The sequence below is a fragment of the Orcinus orca genome, chromosome 12 (genome assembly GCF_937001465.1).
Source record: "Orcinus orca chromosome 12, mOrcOrc1.1, whole genome shotgun sequence".
Classification (NCBI taxonomy): domain Eukaryota; kingdom Metazoa; phylum Chordata; class Mammalia; order Artiodactyla; family Delphinidae; genus Orcinus; species Orcinus orca.
Genome location: NC_064570.1, coordinates 51,708,994 through 51,724,351, shown reverse-complemented (window position 1 = coordinate 51,724,351; position 15,358 = coordinate 51,708,994). Strand labels below are relative to the sequence as shown.

Here is a 15,358-nt window from a genome sequence, read left to right as displayed (position 1 = left end):
TAGACAGAAACGCCAACCAGCTGTCTCTACCAAAATCGCCATCAATCCTGAATCACATCCTGCCCACTGACCCTCTCAGACATACCATTTATTTGCCGACATTATTACACTGGCCTGGGAACAGGAGACCCAGGGACCTAACTTCTAGTCCAGTTCTGTTTAGATTCCACAGTGTTTGATCTCCTTGCTCATCTGGAAATCTGCTTGCCTCCAAAGCAGCCTCACCCTCGGACTGAAGAAGCTCAAGAAGCAATTCAGCTGTAAACTCACAAGTGTGTCCCCACCTTTGTGCAACAGTTGCCTTCACGGTGCCTTCTCTTCAGGACCATTATCAAAATAGCAGCAGCCCAGCTGTAGATCCCAGCTCTGCTACCACGTAACCAAGCGTCTTTGGGAAAATCACATAAGCTCTCTGGGCCTGCCTCTCATCTGCAGACCAAAGGGGCTGCGCTAGATGGTGTACGCTCTGTCTCAAATGCAGCAGTCTATGGCTATGAGTTCCATGGGGACAGAACCCAAAACACAGCACTTAAACTCGGCGTGTAAGGCAGTGTGGACATCGGCCGAGCCTACCTCTGCGGAGTTCCCATTGACTAGGCTTGCTGGGCAGGTCACCAAGGTGACAAGGGACGCCCTGGCAATACACTTACCTTTCCCGCATCCACCAGTTCTGCAATGTCATCTAGATATGGACCACTGGCCATGAAAAAAGCCCAGCGATAATGGACTCCTTGCCAGAAATGCTAAAAAGAAAACAAAACGTGTCAAATATAGGAAAGGATGAAATCTGACAAAATGCAAATTTGGGGAAAAGTATTGCCTGCATGACTAAGACAGACAAACTGCTTTCCCATTTCATGCTGCCACAATGAGCTGTACACCCAGCACCTCAGCACAGTGACTGACAGACAGTGGATGCTCCATAAATGTTTCATAAATAAGTGAATGAACAGAGATATACCCATGTGAACTCGGGCTTCTCCCCCAGGTTGTGACTGACAAGCAAGCAAGCACAGGAAAGCCCTTCTTAAAATGACAGTCTAACCTTACACACTCAGTTTCTTCCCTAGAACATATGAGGGGCTGAGACCTCTAGACTTTCCCTACCAAGGTTTGAATAAAGCCCTGAGGCACCAGAAAAGAGCCTTCACCTAATCCAAGAATGCTTTAAGGGCAGTACGGCACCAACATATGATCTTAAACAAGAATCCAATCAAAACATTTTTTCCTGGCTCTGAGAGGAATTAAGACAGCTTTAAAGACAAAACAAAGCATAAAGTTCCTCACGCATCGTGGCTGGATCTTCCCCTATAGTTATAGCAAGTCCCAAGCCACCTAATCTACTGTGGGGCAAAATGCCCCCTGGTGAAGACAGGCAAAAATCATACACCAAGAGGGTTCATGACCACTCTACTGCCATAGCCACTTTGATTATTATTCTTTATGTCGGAGGTAGGGTAGGCCATTATCAAAACAGCAAGTGAGCTGAGGTTCTCAGTGATACCTCAATGACCTGCCCAACTAAACTTCATCAGACGGGAGCGACCCAGAGGCAGGAGGGGGGCCAGCCAGTACCTCCCCGCCGCCTCCCTCCCTGCACCTGCCCCAACTGCTGGGCGAGCTCAGACTTTCTCCACTGAGCTCACCGCACAATCTCAGCATGATGATCAGCTACCATCACGGCATGAAGCCGGCAGGTGCAGTGGAACTCCCCTGCTACTCTACCTCAGGCCTTGACAGTTGTCTTATTTAGGGCAAGCTACCACTTTCAGCCTGTTTCCCGGCCTGCAGAATGGAGGTACCACCACCCAGCTGACAGGGGGGCTGGAGGGACTAAGTGAGAATGTATGTAAGGTGCCTGACACATCGAAAATATTTGATAAATATTTACCTAGTGCTGAAAGTAAAGCTTACTGAGGAAAGGCTGGGGCAATGCGAATAGAGTTTAAGATTGCGGAGAGACAAACCCAAGCTGTGGTCTAGGCAGAGCTCCGCAATGAGTGCGCCAGGAACAGCCTACTGGTTTGGCTGGGTGACCCTTATTGTCTAACCTGGAACAACTTGTAAGAGTTAAAGGGGTCACCACTGATCATTATCTCAGGACCACAGATGTAAATAGAGCCAAGCTCACCCCAGAATAGGTACGACAAGCCCTCAGGGTAGCAGGGCAGAGCCTGGGCTAACGCAAGCCTCCAGGTAGCTTGCTCTTGGCCCAGAGTGGTCTCGATATGCTGTTCAAATACTATCATTTTCTCTGCGTGTCAGAGCATGAAAGAGGTCAGGAAGCATTGGTCTAGACAACTAACTTAAAAACAAACAAACACACAAAAAAAACATTTGAAGGCTTAGGTGGCTAGACACCAGAGGCACTGGGACTGTCCCAAGCTTAGAGCAGGTCCAGTTAATTACAATCACAGAAGACCTGTTCATGTACTTCTCCATAGGGCTGGTTTTACAGACTATAATTAAAACCTTCTGATCACTGTTTAGAGTTTTAAAGAGGAACAGCGGTGGCCATAACTGCCATATCTGTAATTCCTTTGCAGCAGGCTGCCCCGTAAAGTGAAACATTTGGTCTGCAACAGCAGAATTTTTATATTCTGCTCTAAGAGGTCTGTGTAGGTTTTCCAGGCCATTACAGGAGAGAGTAAACCAAAGCAGGCAGGCATTACAATGAGGCTTTAACTGTGCACATTCTCAGAAAGACATCAGAAACTACTTAAAAGGTTTTCACGTGAGATTACCACTATCATCTTTCAAGACGGGGGAAAGGGAAACGAAGAGAGCTATGCCTGTCTTACTCTCGGAGGATAGCTCTGAAGCTTAACTTGTAAGAGGTCTCACTGCAATTCAAACTGTGAAATTTTATGGAAAACTTAAACTTATATCTTAAAGCAGGTGGGAAGCCCGAGTTTCATGAAAAGAGAAAGAAGAGACAAAGGACAGCTAAGATTCCTTCCTCCACCACAAAGCGCCCCGTGGACACTGCTGCTGGCTGCCGTCTGAACCAAGTGAAACTGAAGAACCCAGAGCACAGCGCCCGGTTTGTTCACTCCTAGCACCCAGACCCAGCTCCTAAGGACTGAGCAGCAGTCTCCTCCGTCACAGCTCTCCTTCACCACCTCCAAGGACTTAGTACACAGCATTCAAGAGACCAAAGTCCTCAACTTCACCCCTCAAAAGGTTCCAAATTAATTTCGAGAATCAAGGAGACGCTAAAGAGAATTATCAAGCCAGTCATCTTGCAAATACATGGCAGTGCTGGCTAGGTCGACGTGACTCACAACCTTTTCACCCTTGAGGAACCTTCTACTGCCTTTTTCCTGAGCCTGAAGTATTTTGTCTAATTAAAAAAAAAGAACAATGTATATTTTCTTGTCACTTATTCCATTTCAACACTAATTCAGATTTTAAACCAATAAGCTATAATTACCAACAGTGCATAACATGAAATTATAAGCCTCTGTCACCACTGTCATGTCGGGTAGAGAGCAGACTCTGGAGCTCTGCTGTCAGTCCTGTACTAGGGCTGATCTGCACTAGTCTTGAAGGCCCACCATGCACGGGATGTGTTCAGTTGGGTGACATAGCTCCTTACGGCCCTGTTAACAAAATCAGGCTGACTAATCAAATCTTTGAAACCCCCAGAATGCCATCAATAGTTAGAGTTTCTGATTCACATGGGACATGTACTGTCAAGACAAGTTGATACAATTCCAGAAGAAGCATGATGGTTCCATTAGTCTTTGTAGGCTCACTGACGGAAGAATACAATTTCCTTCAGTTTCTTTTTTTTAAAATTAATTAATTTAATTTAATGGCATGTGGAATCTTCCCGGACCAGGGCTCAAACCCGTGTCCCCTGCATTGGCAGGTGGATTCTTAACCACTGTGCCACCAGGGAAGCCCCTTCCTTCAGGCTTTTGAAATTCAAAAACATTCCCATGGACCTCTAAAGGTCCGAAAGCCCCAGTCTGGGAGTCACTGGCATATCCCAGTGTTACTACCATGAAAACAGCCAGCTCTATGCTGTCTTAATGAAGCTTCTGCCTTCATATACAAGAGACTGTATGTATTAAGACAGTGAAACAGAGAGGCATCAGGTGCAGACAAGAAAAAAGTGGAAGGTGTATCAGATGGAATCAGGAGCGGTAATAATAGCTGATAATAAAGGTTAACATTTAACGGGACTTCCCTGGTGGCACAGTGGTTAAGAATCCGCCTGCCAATGCAGGGGACATGGGTTCGAGCCCTGGTCTGGGAAGATCCCACATGCCATGAGCAACTAAGCCCACGAGCCACAACTACTGAGCCTGCGCTCTAGAGCCCACGAGCCACAACTACTGAGCCCGTGTGCCACAAGTACTGAAGGCTGCGCACCTACAGCCCGTGCTCCACAACAAGAGAAGCCACCGCAATGAGAAGCCCACACGCCGCAACGAAGAGTAGCCCCTACTCACCGCAACTAGAGAAAGCCCTCACGCAGCAAAGACCCAACGCACCAAAAATAAATAAATAAATTTTTAAAATAAATGCTAACATTTAATAAGAACGTCTTGGGTACCAGGCATTGTGCCAAGTTCTTCACATGGGTGGATTATCTCATTTAATCCTTACAACATACAGTAAGGGAGATACACCATTAGCCTCATTTCTCAGGTGAAGATGTTGAGGCTTAGTGACGCTAAGTAACTTGCACGGGGCTACACAGCTACCAAGTGGAGGCCAGAATTTGTACCCCGTCAGTACGTGACTCCAGAGCCCGGCTTGCAGCCGCTGTGCTATGCTGGCTCCATGAGAAAAGAAACTGGCTAGGAGGAAACCAAATTCCAGAAGCCCCAGGCGCCTGCTTGCTCTCACCAACCAAGACTCTCCCCCTACCTTCAATGTCTTAGAGCCCACGGTGACGCCTGTCTGCAACATGCCATCCGCTATGCCCAACCGGTCCATGTTCAGGAGGAAAGGAGTCACCAAAGTCACATACGTGGCTCCCGACCACTTCTTGAGAAAATTTAGAGCCCATGTTTCAGTGGATCCACCAACACTGTCGAGAATGAAATCAAACCTGGAGAGAAAGAATCAAATCAAAACATCCTGGTCAGCCTTTATCCAGGGCTCCAAGCCGCCCTCACTCCCAGTGCCGGTTAGCTACAGGGTTTGTTTCCGTGACAGCTCGCAGACAGCAGGGGGTGGATGCCCGGACAAAGGAGAAAAGGGCACACCCACTTACTGGATCTCTGGGTTTTCTCCACCGTAAGTCAATGTCATTTTTTTAAATCATAAAATCATATTATTTTCAAATACTTTAAGAATGACTTAAACAAGTGGTTTTCAACCGAGGGTGATTTTGGCCCCCGGGAGACATATAAGGCAATGTCTAGAGACATTTTTAGTTGTGACCATTGGGGGAGGCGGTGGGAAGGGGGTACTGGCATCTAGAGGCCAGGGATGATGATAAACAACCTACAACGCACAGAACAGCCCCTCACAACAAAAAATTATCCACCCAAAATGTCAGTAGTTGAGAAACTAAGGTTGCCAAGGCTGAGAAACCCTGACTCAAGCTTTATAGAAAACTGCAGGGCTTCCCTGGTGGCGCAGTGGTTGAGAGTACGCCTGCCGATGCAGGGGACACGGGTTCGTGCCCCGGTCCGGGAAGATCCCACATGCCGTGGAGCGGCTGGGCCCGTGAGCCATGGCCGCTGAGCCTGCGCGTCCGGAGCCTGTGCTCCGCAACGGGAGAGGCCACAACAGTGAGAGGCCCGCGTACCGCAAAATAAATAAATAAAAATTTAAAAAAAAGAAAACTGCAAAGCTATCCATCCAATGTGAAGTCAAAGTACTCTTTCGTTCACATGAATACTTGAGAGAAAAGTGTATTAGGTGTTGACCCACACAAGTCATTTGCTTGCATTCCCTCCACAATCAGAACTGCTTATAGAAGCATCCTCTTCACCTTATGGAATTTTCTTCTTTTGGTTTCATGCACATCAGCACAAAGCAAAAGCGAAATCAACAGCCTGCTCTCAGTCTTCAGCTCTGCTCTAACATGCCAAAAAAATGCAGTCATGATGGAATGCACAGGAACTGACAGATATTCAGCTCCTTAAATCTAACCTAAAATTGCTATAATCGCTACATTCTACTTAAAGGGGATAAAACCCAATGAAGCTTTAAAATACTTTAGAAAATAAAGGTCTGTTTAGAGAATGCATGCTTACATATTAAGCAAATTAACAGAGGAACTCCTTTTGGTAAGTCCCTTTTCCCTCCTAAGTTCGTCTGGATGAACGTCAAAGCTTCTAAAACCAGCTCTGGCCAACTTTGTGGCTCTTGAGTTCTTTCATGGGACTAAAGAAGGGCAAATAAAAATTAAAAGATATGAAGTGCAGGAGAATGACCTTACTAGATGGCTATTCTCATTAGAAAAGAACAGAAAAATTCTTCTTCATGAGTTTACGTTTCTGCTTAAGTTTCTACTTTTAAGTTCCTATTTCATTCCCAAATTTTGGATAAACAAACACGATGGCACTTAATTTAGATAAAACTTAAGGGCAGCCTGGTATTTGCACTGCCTGCAAAAAGAAGTCCAGAGACCAGGCTCTAGACCCAGCTCTCCCACCAATGATTAAGTGGCATGACCCTGAGCATGAAAAAAACTCCTAAATCCTCTGCCCCTTATTTTCTCGACTATAATGCCACAGAGAAGGACTGAAGGATTTCAAAGCCCTTTCCTGCTGTAAAATCCTAGGATTCAAATCCAAAAGGCTGCTGTTTGGAAGGAGGAACACATTTATTCTAGGTGGATTAAGAGGCCAACCTCCAGGCAGAAGTTACAAAGATCAATTTTAACTAAAGCGATCATTAAAAAAACAATAGCCTGCATTTGCGAGCTGGTGAGGTCCCGACTGGACAAGAGCAAGCAGAAGGGGCAAGGCCGCCGGGCGGAGACTCGGAGGAAGAGAGTGAGGTGCAGGGTGGGAGGCTAGCCTGGGTGCGCTCTCACCTTCACCCATCAGGGTCTCTATTCTCTAGCAAAAGGTTCCAGACATGCCAAAAACTCAAGGTGGATGGGGGGAAAGGGTGGGCCTTGGCCTGTCTCTGCTGCTATTCCTAGAAGCAGCAGACGAGAGGTGACTGACCGAAACTACCACTATCTGGAAGCCTCGGTCCTGCCACACAGGCAGGGATCTCCTCAAGGGACAGCGTTAGTCCTCAAATGTGCCGTAGAGCGTGTTCCTGCCACAGGGGCTTTACATTGGGTGTTAGCTCCACCTGGAACAAGTGCTCCTCTCCTAGATTCCCTCGACAAGTCATTAAACAAATATTGACTGTAGGTCACTACACCATCCTGGGGTGGAGGGGGACACAGCAGGGAACAAGACCCCTGCCCCCAACAAAAAGAAGTCCTATCCTCCTGGCTTGCTCCCGAAGCCTCTGCCCAAATGCCTCACTTAGAGGCATTCTTCAACCACACCATCGCAAACAGCCTCCTCCTTCTAAAACAGCCTTTCTTTCCCCCTTTCGCTGCATCAGTGTTCTTGAGAGCACTAACCACTAGAATACAAGCCCACGAAAGGGGGCAATGTGTCTTGTTCGCCACTGCGTCTTAGCCTGTGCTTAGAACACTGCCGTGCAGGAAGGGACATTCCATAAAGAGCTCCAGGACGATGAGTGGCCAGCTGCTCCCGGCTGTACAGCCAAACATCTACTGTTGGGAGTTGGGGTGCTGGCTGAGAGGCTGGGCTGTGTCAGATAGGGGCACCCTTTGTCTCCTTTTTTTTTTTAACCCATGAAAATATACTTCTACTTAAAGTGGGCAAGAATAATCTGAAAACTAATTTAAAAAAGGAAAAATCTTTGAAATAGAAGCAGTAAAACAGCTTTCCAAATACTCCTCAGGCACGCTCTCCGCTGCAGCTTTGCCTGGGCTGGGTGAAGACCAGATTCCTAAGCACCCCCGTCCCTGCCCGAGCCACAGTCAGGAGGGACAGGGCCTGAGAGAATTCCTGAATCCTCTCTCACTTGGTACACTCCGTCAGACCACAGCCTGGCATTCAGACCCACCGAGAACATCCACGGAGTCCCATTACTGATATCTATACTGCCTTTGCTTCTCTGAAACCCTCATTATGAAGCCAAAACACTAATCATGTATTTCACGTACTGCTCTATGTGCTTCTTGCGGCGTCAAATGCCCCTGGAGGGAATACACTTCCAATTTTGCCTTCGGACCTATTACACACGAGCAATAAAAGGAAGTTAACTTAAAAATTAGCAAAAGGGGGCTTCCCTAGTGGCGCAGTGGTTGGGAGTCCGCCTGCCGATGCAGGGGACGCGGGTTCGTGCCCCGGTCCGGGGGGATCCCGCATGCCGTGAAGCGGCTGGGCCCGTGAGCCATGGCCGCTGAGCCTGCGCTCCACGGCGGGGGAGGCCACAGCAGTGGGAGGCCCGCGTGCCGCAAAAAAAAAGAGAAAAAATTAGCAAAAGGCTAGGTAGGCAAAATGTCTTCCTCAGTACAAATTTCATTCCACAATCATGCTGTATTAACATCTGGAGTTAAAACAGAAACCAACCTAAATAACCTCTGGAGACATGGAGTGTTTTCGTAGATTCTTGTCTAAGACTCCAACATGACAGTAAGGCCACCCAACCATCTCAGGCTTGCATTATCAGCTGTCTTTGTTCCCACCTTCCCAATATGAACATTGTTTGAATACATACGGCTTTAAATATTTCAACTGCTCTTCCATATTTCCGGATTTGTAATCAATTACATCATCTGCCCCGAGCTTCCTTACAAGTTCACTGGCATCCTGAGAGCAGACTGCTGTCACATGAGCATCCCACGCTTTCATTACCTGCCCAAAAAAGGGAAAGAAAGGGGGGAGGGGAGTAGAAAAACTGAATTAAATAAAAAATAGTTGGCACCATGTATACATATATCAGGTTAATCGCTAGACAATTCTAAGTGCTCTGTCTTAACAAGAGCTACAGGAAGCTATCTGCCAGAGACTAGTAAAATGATTAAACTTTTGTTCACTAAGAAAAATCCAAGAAATAGATCTCATTTTCCCTGGACGAGACAGTTAGTCGCCTTGCTGTCATGAAGTTATAACCAATCCAATTATAGAAGGGCTTAGTGCCTCACCAGCATCAGAAAAGACAGGAGTTGATGGCCTTAAGCTCAGCATTTTCAATGATGACAAAGGAAAATGGGGAAAAAAAAAAATCATGTCCTCAGAAGATGAATATTTAAAATGCGCCCAAAACATAAAAACGCAACATCTCTTCATTTGCATCTCCAGTAAGTGTTACTATAATCTTGAGTCAGACAACTGGGTAATCAGGTACTGGGTAATAAATGAAAGGTGCTCTTAAAAAGAGGGGAAGAAGGGACTTCCCTGGTGGTCCAGTGGTAAAGAATCCATCTTGCAATGCAGGGGACACGGGTTTGATCCCTGGTCGGAGAACTAGCAATCCATGTGCCGCGGGGCAACTAGGCCTGCGCACAACTGCTGAGTTCGCACACCTCAACAAGAGAGCCCGTGAGCCGCAAACTGCGGAACACACGCGCCACAACTAGAGAGAGAAAACCCACAAGCCACAACTAGAGAGAGGAAACCCACAAGCCACAACTAGAGAGAGGCCCACACACCACAACTAGAGAGAAGCCCGCGCTCTGCAAGTAAGACCCACCACAGCCAAAAAAAAAAAAAGAGGGGAAGAAAACATGGCCATTTTACTTTTTTTTTTTTTTTGCGGTACGCGGGCCTCTCGCTGTTGTGGCCTCTCCCGTTGTGGAGCACAGGCTCCGGACGCGCAGGCTCAGCGGCCATGGCTCACGGGCCTAGCCGCTCCGCGGCATGTGGGAACTTCCCGGACCGGGGCACGAACCCGTGTCCCCTGCATCGGCAGGCGGACTCTCAACCACTGCGCCACCAGGGAAGCCCCATTTTACTTTTAAAACATGCATCAGGTCCTCTCCTTTGGAGTAAAAAGACCTAAATAAATGGTTTGGAGGATTTAAAATGCAGATACCTTATATTTTAAAAATAATATATTTTAAAATAACTAGACTTAAAAAAAAAGGATTCAGGATTAAGTATCCAGAAAGCATCATGCTCCAAAATGACTACAGTTCCTTTCTATAATGACAATTTGATAGAATTAAAAGGGGGCCATCAGCAGCAGAATTTGAGAACAGTTACTTGAAGTTCACGGAGAAATTTTCAAATGGGCAGTTATAGGTCATAACAAATCAGCTGTCTTCTCACTCCTGTCCTCAATACCAATTTCCTGAACTTCCCTAATATAAGCTGCAGAGGTTCACTAGAATATACGAGATCTGTGTTTGTTCTGTTCACTACTGAATCCCCATTCTGTGGTACACACAGATGCTGGAGATCTGTTAAAAACAAAACACAATAAAGGATTGAAAAACTACTCACAATCTTATCTCTCACTTTGAAAAAGTAATACTGACCAGGGAATATACCCTGGAAACCTGAGGGGAATTAAAACATTTAGGGACTGACATGATATATGATAGTTTATGGGCCACAAACAGAGACACTTGAGTATAATGACATGTTGCCTTCAACAGCAAGTCCCAAACTAAATTCAAATATGTGAAGAATACAATCCAAGATAACCATCCGGTATCTGTATAAAAAAAGAAACTGTCAAGGAAAAAGGAAATTGTGTTCTAAGCACCTACATTTGTGTTTTCCTTAAACAGCATTGAATCCTCAGGAAGAATCTGTCATATCTTGAAACAGTTCAATGAATTTTTTTCCAAATTTCTAGATTTTCCTCTCCCACTTAGAACTATCTAATACCTTTGCACACTACTAAAAGGTTTTAAAACAGCTTTAGTTGTTTTACTATTTTATGTAAACTAAAACACAAGTGTAAGAGACGTCCGTAAGGCAGACACCACTCAGACAGAGACAGCAAGCTGGCTGCCACTCCAAAAGCTCTTCCCTGTGCCCGGTCCCCACACAAGTCACCGTTACCCTGATATTTATAGTAATCACCTCCTTGCATTAAAAAAAAAAAGGTTTTATCACCCATATATGCATTCCCTAGATACCATAGTTTAGTCTTACGTCCCTATCGATTTATTTGACTGTGCTGGGTCTTAATTGCAGCACTCAGGATCTCCGTTGCAACATGTGGGATCTAGTTCCCCGACCAGGGATCAAACCGGGGCCCCTGCATTGGGAGTGCGGCGTCTTAGCCACGGGAGCACCAGGGAAGCCCCTATCCCCTTGCCTTTCTTAAAATTTATCTGTGAAAGAATCTAGGCCATGTGACCTGCAGAGCTTTTCCCACTGGAAACTCTGGGATTTCTGACTGCACACCTGGGACAGTTCTACCTGTTACTCTGTCTCTTCTGTTTCAATCCATTTAGCAAGACTATGAATGGTGTCTGGCAAAATTATAGGATGCATAGCATATCTGGTTGTTGCCCTTTTTATTATCTCAGTGGCTGTCTACTGGTGGTTGCAAAATGGTGATATTCTCTCTCCTTTTTTCATTTAGTAGTTGGAATACTTTTACAAAGAAACACCTCTCCTCATATATTAATTTACTCAGGTGTACAGTTCATATAGAAAAGGCCAATATTTTTTTCCTTTTTTCAGTTTATAAAATAATAAATTGGTTTCCTATCATCTTCCAAAAGTGACCGCTTTTTAAAAAATATCATCATGAACTCATGGATTTAAACACAGTTGAAGGATTTCAATTCACTGTAATTATCATTATGATTACTGAATCTCAAATTGTCTTCTTTGACGATCTTTGGGAGTTTCTTCAAGTTGGCTCCCGAGTCTTTTTGACATGGCTCAACTAGTCTTTACTAACTTCCTTGCTATTAATATACTCTAGGCTCATTCTCGTACATTTTGCGCCCTAGATCTGGAATCTGCCGTTTCTCCAAGGCGCTGCATTTTTTCTGTGTGTAAGCAATGATATTTCAAGAGACAGCTTTACATACATACATATACAAAATATCTCTTGAGTTCATATTGATACTTCAAATTCCAGACTGTCAAGCTTTTACTTAACCTCTTTTCTGTTACATCTGTATCTCCTTTCCTCCACTCCTAAAACCCTGGTTGTCAAAGACAAAGGGGATGACAGAATTAAAATATGCCATAAATACCCAACTGTTCCACTGTATATTACAACATAACAGTCTCTGAATAATAGTACTAATATCACTACCAATATGATTAATGAAAGGATTCAAATAATTTTAATATATGCTCTCTGTTCCTCCGCTTTTTAAACACAGCTGTACTGTTTACCTTGTCAGAGCATATGGCTGTTACACACTATACTCTCTTTTTCTAAGCCCTCATTTAGTTTTAGTTCTACAGATAACTTTATATTTAACATTTACCACCAGTCCTTGGTTCGATGTCTCTCTGGCCATTTTAGTTTTCAGAAGCTCATTTTCTAGTAGATTTCTCAGAAAGGGATCAGAAGAACATATTCCCCAAGTTCTTGCATGTTATTCACAGTTCGTTATGCGCCCTTTAGTGTTTGGAGCCCAGTTTTGCTGTATATAAAATTCTTAGCATATTCCTTCTCGAGTGTCTTAAATATGTTACTCCATCCCTGCTGCCTCCACTAGCATTAAAGCACTGCTGTCAAAAAGTCTGCTGATAATTGAATTTTACTTACATGTCACATGCTCTTTTTTTAAAAAAAATATTTTTTTCTTAAAAAAAAAACAACTGGTGTATAAAGCAGAAACTAACACACTATTGTAAAGCAATTATACTATTTAAAAAAAAAAAAAAAAAGAATCGGTCCCAAAAGGGAAATGTGAAGGCAGTACTACGGAGAAACTTCCTCTACTTAACCACTTGACTCAATTCTAGATCATAAAGACCAAGTTTGACTTTAATTATCTTTCTTTCCAAGTCCCTTTCATTATATCCTCTGTCAGCCTTGGTTTCCTCATTTGTGAAATAAGAATAGTAATGCCCACCTTATAGTTTCATCAGAGGATTAGACATTAAAATAATTAAATGCAACCAGGATATTGTATCTAGCATCTAGTGTGTACTCAATAAAACTACTTTCCTCCCCTTGTAAAACAAACAAACAACAAGCAAAAAACCTGGTGGCGCAGCAGTTAAGAATCCGCCTGCCAATGCAGGGGACACGGGTTCGAGCCCTGGTCTGCGAAGATCCCACATGCCACGGAGCAACTAAGCCCGTGAGCCACAACTACTGAGCCCACACACCACAACTACTGAAGCCCACGCACCCTAGAGCCCGTGCTCTGCAACAAGAGAAGCCACCGCAATGAGAAGCCCGTGCAACAAAGAGTAGCCCCAGCTCGCCGAAACTAGAGAGAGCCCGCACGCAGCAATGAAGAACCAACACAGCCAAAAAAAAAAAAAAGAAAAAAAAAATGTCCCAAGGTTTTTTTTGTTTGTTTCTGCTTTTTCTTTAAGTGCCAGTAATTTTACTAGAGTTCCCCTGGATATTGCTCATTCTGGGTCCATGTTCTTAGATAAGTGCTTTGGTTATTTAATACGTAGTTTCAAATCATTTAACTTCAGGAAAGCAGGGAAGTTTCTTGAATTACTGATTTTAGTATTTGTTCTATCCCCTTGTTTAGGTTTTCTTCTTCAGAAACTCCTATTATCCATACAGCAATCTTCGTTCCTGTCTTCAATATGTGACACTTTCTCTGAATCTGTTTTTATCTCTTCCCTTCTTTCGTAATTTACAATTTTTCCTGTTTACACGTTCTGTTTCTATCAGGCCAGCATTATGTGTTGTGTTTGTTATTGAGTTCCTTCTAGTTTAGTCTTCATTGCTAAATAATTTTTTTTTACTTTTTTTTGAGTTTTCCAATTATGATTTATTTCGTTCTTTCATGCTCTCTATCGTATTTTTTTAAGATATATTAATTTGTTTATTTTTAATTTATTTATTTATTTTTGGCTGCATTGGGTCTTTGTTGCTGTGCAGGCTTTCTCTAGTTGCGACGAGCGGGGGCTACTCTTCATTGCCATGCGCAGGCCACTCATTGCGGTGGCTTCTCTTGTTGTGGAGCACAGGCACTAGGCGCACAGGCTTCAGTAGTTGTGGCGCACAGACTCAGTAGTTGTGGCTCATGGGCTCTAGAGCGCAGGCTCAGTGGTTGTGGCGCACGGATTTAGTTGCTCTGTGGCATATAGGATCTTCCTGGACCAGGGCTTGAACCTTCTTAACCACTGCAATACCAGGGAAGCCCTCTATCGTATTTTTGTTTTTTTTGCTTGTTTTTGAAATTGCAGGTTTCATTTTGATGTTTTCCAATGTGTTTTGTCTGTAGATATATTATTCTACCTTGATATTTATCTATTACTCAACTGTTTAATCTTATTAAAATATGTTCATTGTGAAACATAACACACAAAGTGCATGGAATATAAATGTACAGCTTAACAAATTATTATAAAGCAAATACTATTTTAAGCATCACTCAAGATTAAGAACTAGATTAATCTAGTTCCATCCCTGCTGCCTCCACTAGCATTAAAGCACTGCTGTCAAAAAGTCTGCTGATAATTGAATTTTACTTACATGTCACATATTTTATGGCTGAATAATATTGCTTTGTGTATACATACATACATACACACACACACACACACACACACACATCTCCTTAAGCCAATCATTCAATTGCGGCTTTGATTTGCATTTCCCTAATGACTAATGATGTTGAACATCTTTCCATCGACTTACTATCCATTTTTATATCTTCTTTGAAGAAATGTCTATTCAGGTCCTTTGTTGATTTTTTAACTTGATTGTCTTTTTGTTGTTGAGTTGTGAGAGTTCTCTACATATTCCGGATACCATACCTTTATTAGATAAGTGATTTGTAAATATCTGCTCCCATTCTGTGTGTTGTCTTTTTACTTTCTTGATAGTATCCTTTGATGCACAAAAGTTTTGAATTTAATCAAGTCCAATTCATCTAATTTTTTCTTCTTTTGCTTGTGCTTTTGCTGTCATCTCTAAGAATCTATTGCCAAATCCAATGTATGAAGATTTACTCCTGTGTTTCCTTCTAAGAGTTTTATGGTTTTAGCTCTTACATTTAGGTCTTTAACCCCGTTTGAATTAGTTTTCACATATGACATGAGGTAGAGGTCCAACTTCATCCTTTTGCATGTGCATCTAGTTGCCCCAGTACCATTCACTGAAAAGACTATTCTTTCCCCTGTTTAATGGTCTTGCCACCCAGGTAAAAAATCAATTGGCCACTGGGACTTCCCTGGTGGTCCAGTGGTTAAGAATCTGTGCTTCCACTGCAGGGGGGCACGGGTTGGATCCC

General features: G+C 43.8%; 1 protein-coding gene across 9 annotated transcripts in view; it reads right to left on the bottom strand.

Moving 5' to 3' along the window:
• Positions 1 to 15,358, bottom strand: part of RTN4IP1 (reticulon 4 interacting protein 1) — a 110,774-nt gene that overhangs the window by 8,587 nt on the left and 86,829 nt on the right. For all 9 annotated transcript variants that reach the window (XR_004480602.2, XR_004480603.2, XM_033418743.2 and 6 more), the window contains 3 exons: positions 8,725 to 8,861; positions 4,882 to 5,065; positions 651 to 743 (listed from right to left, as the gene is read on the bottom strand). Coding sequence is in view for 7 of the 9 variants with exons in the window: in XM_033418743.2 (XP_033274634.1) it covers positions 651 to 743; positions 4,882 to 5,065; positions 8,725 to 8,861 (414 nt within the window). In the remaining 2 variants the exon portion in view is untranslated. The remainder of the gene's footprint in view (positions 1 to 650; positions 744 to 4,881; positions 5,066 to 8,724; positions 8,862 to 15,358) is intronic.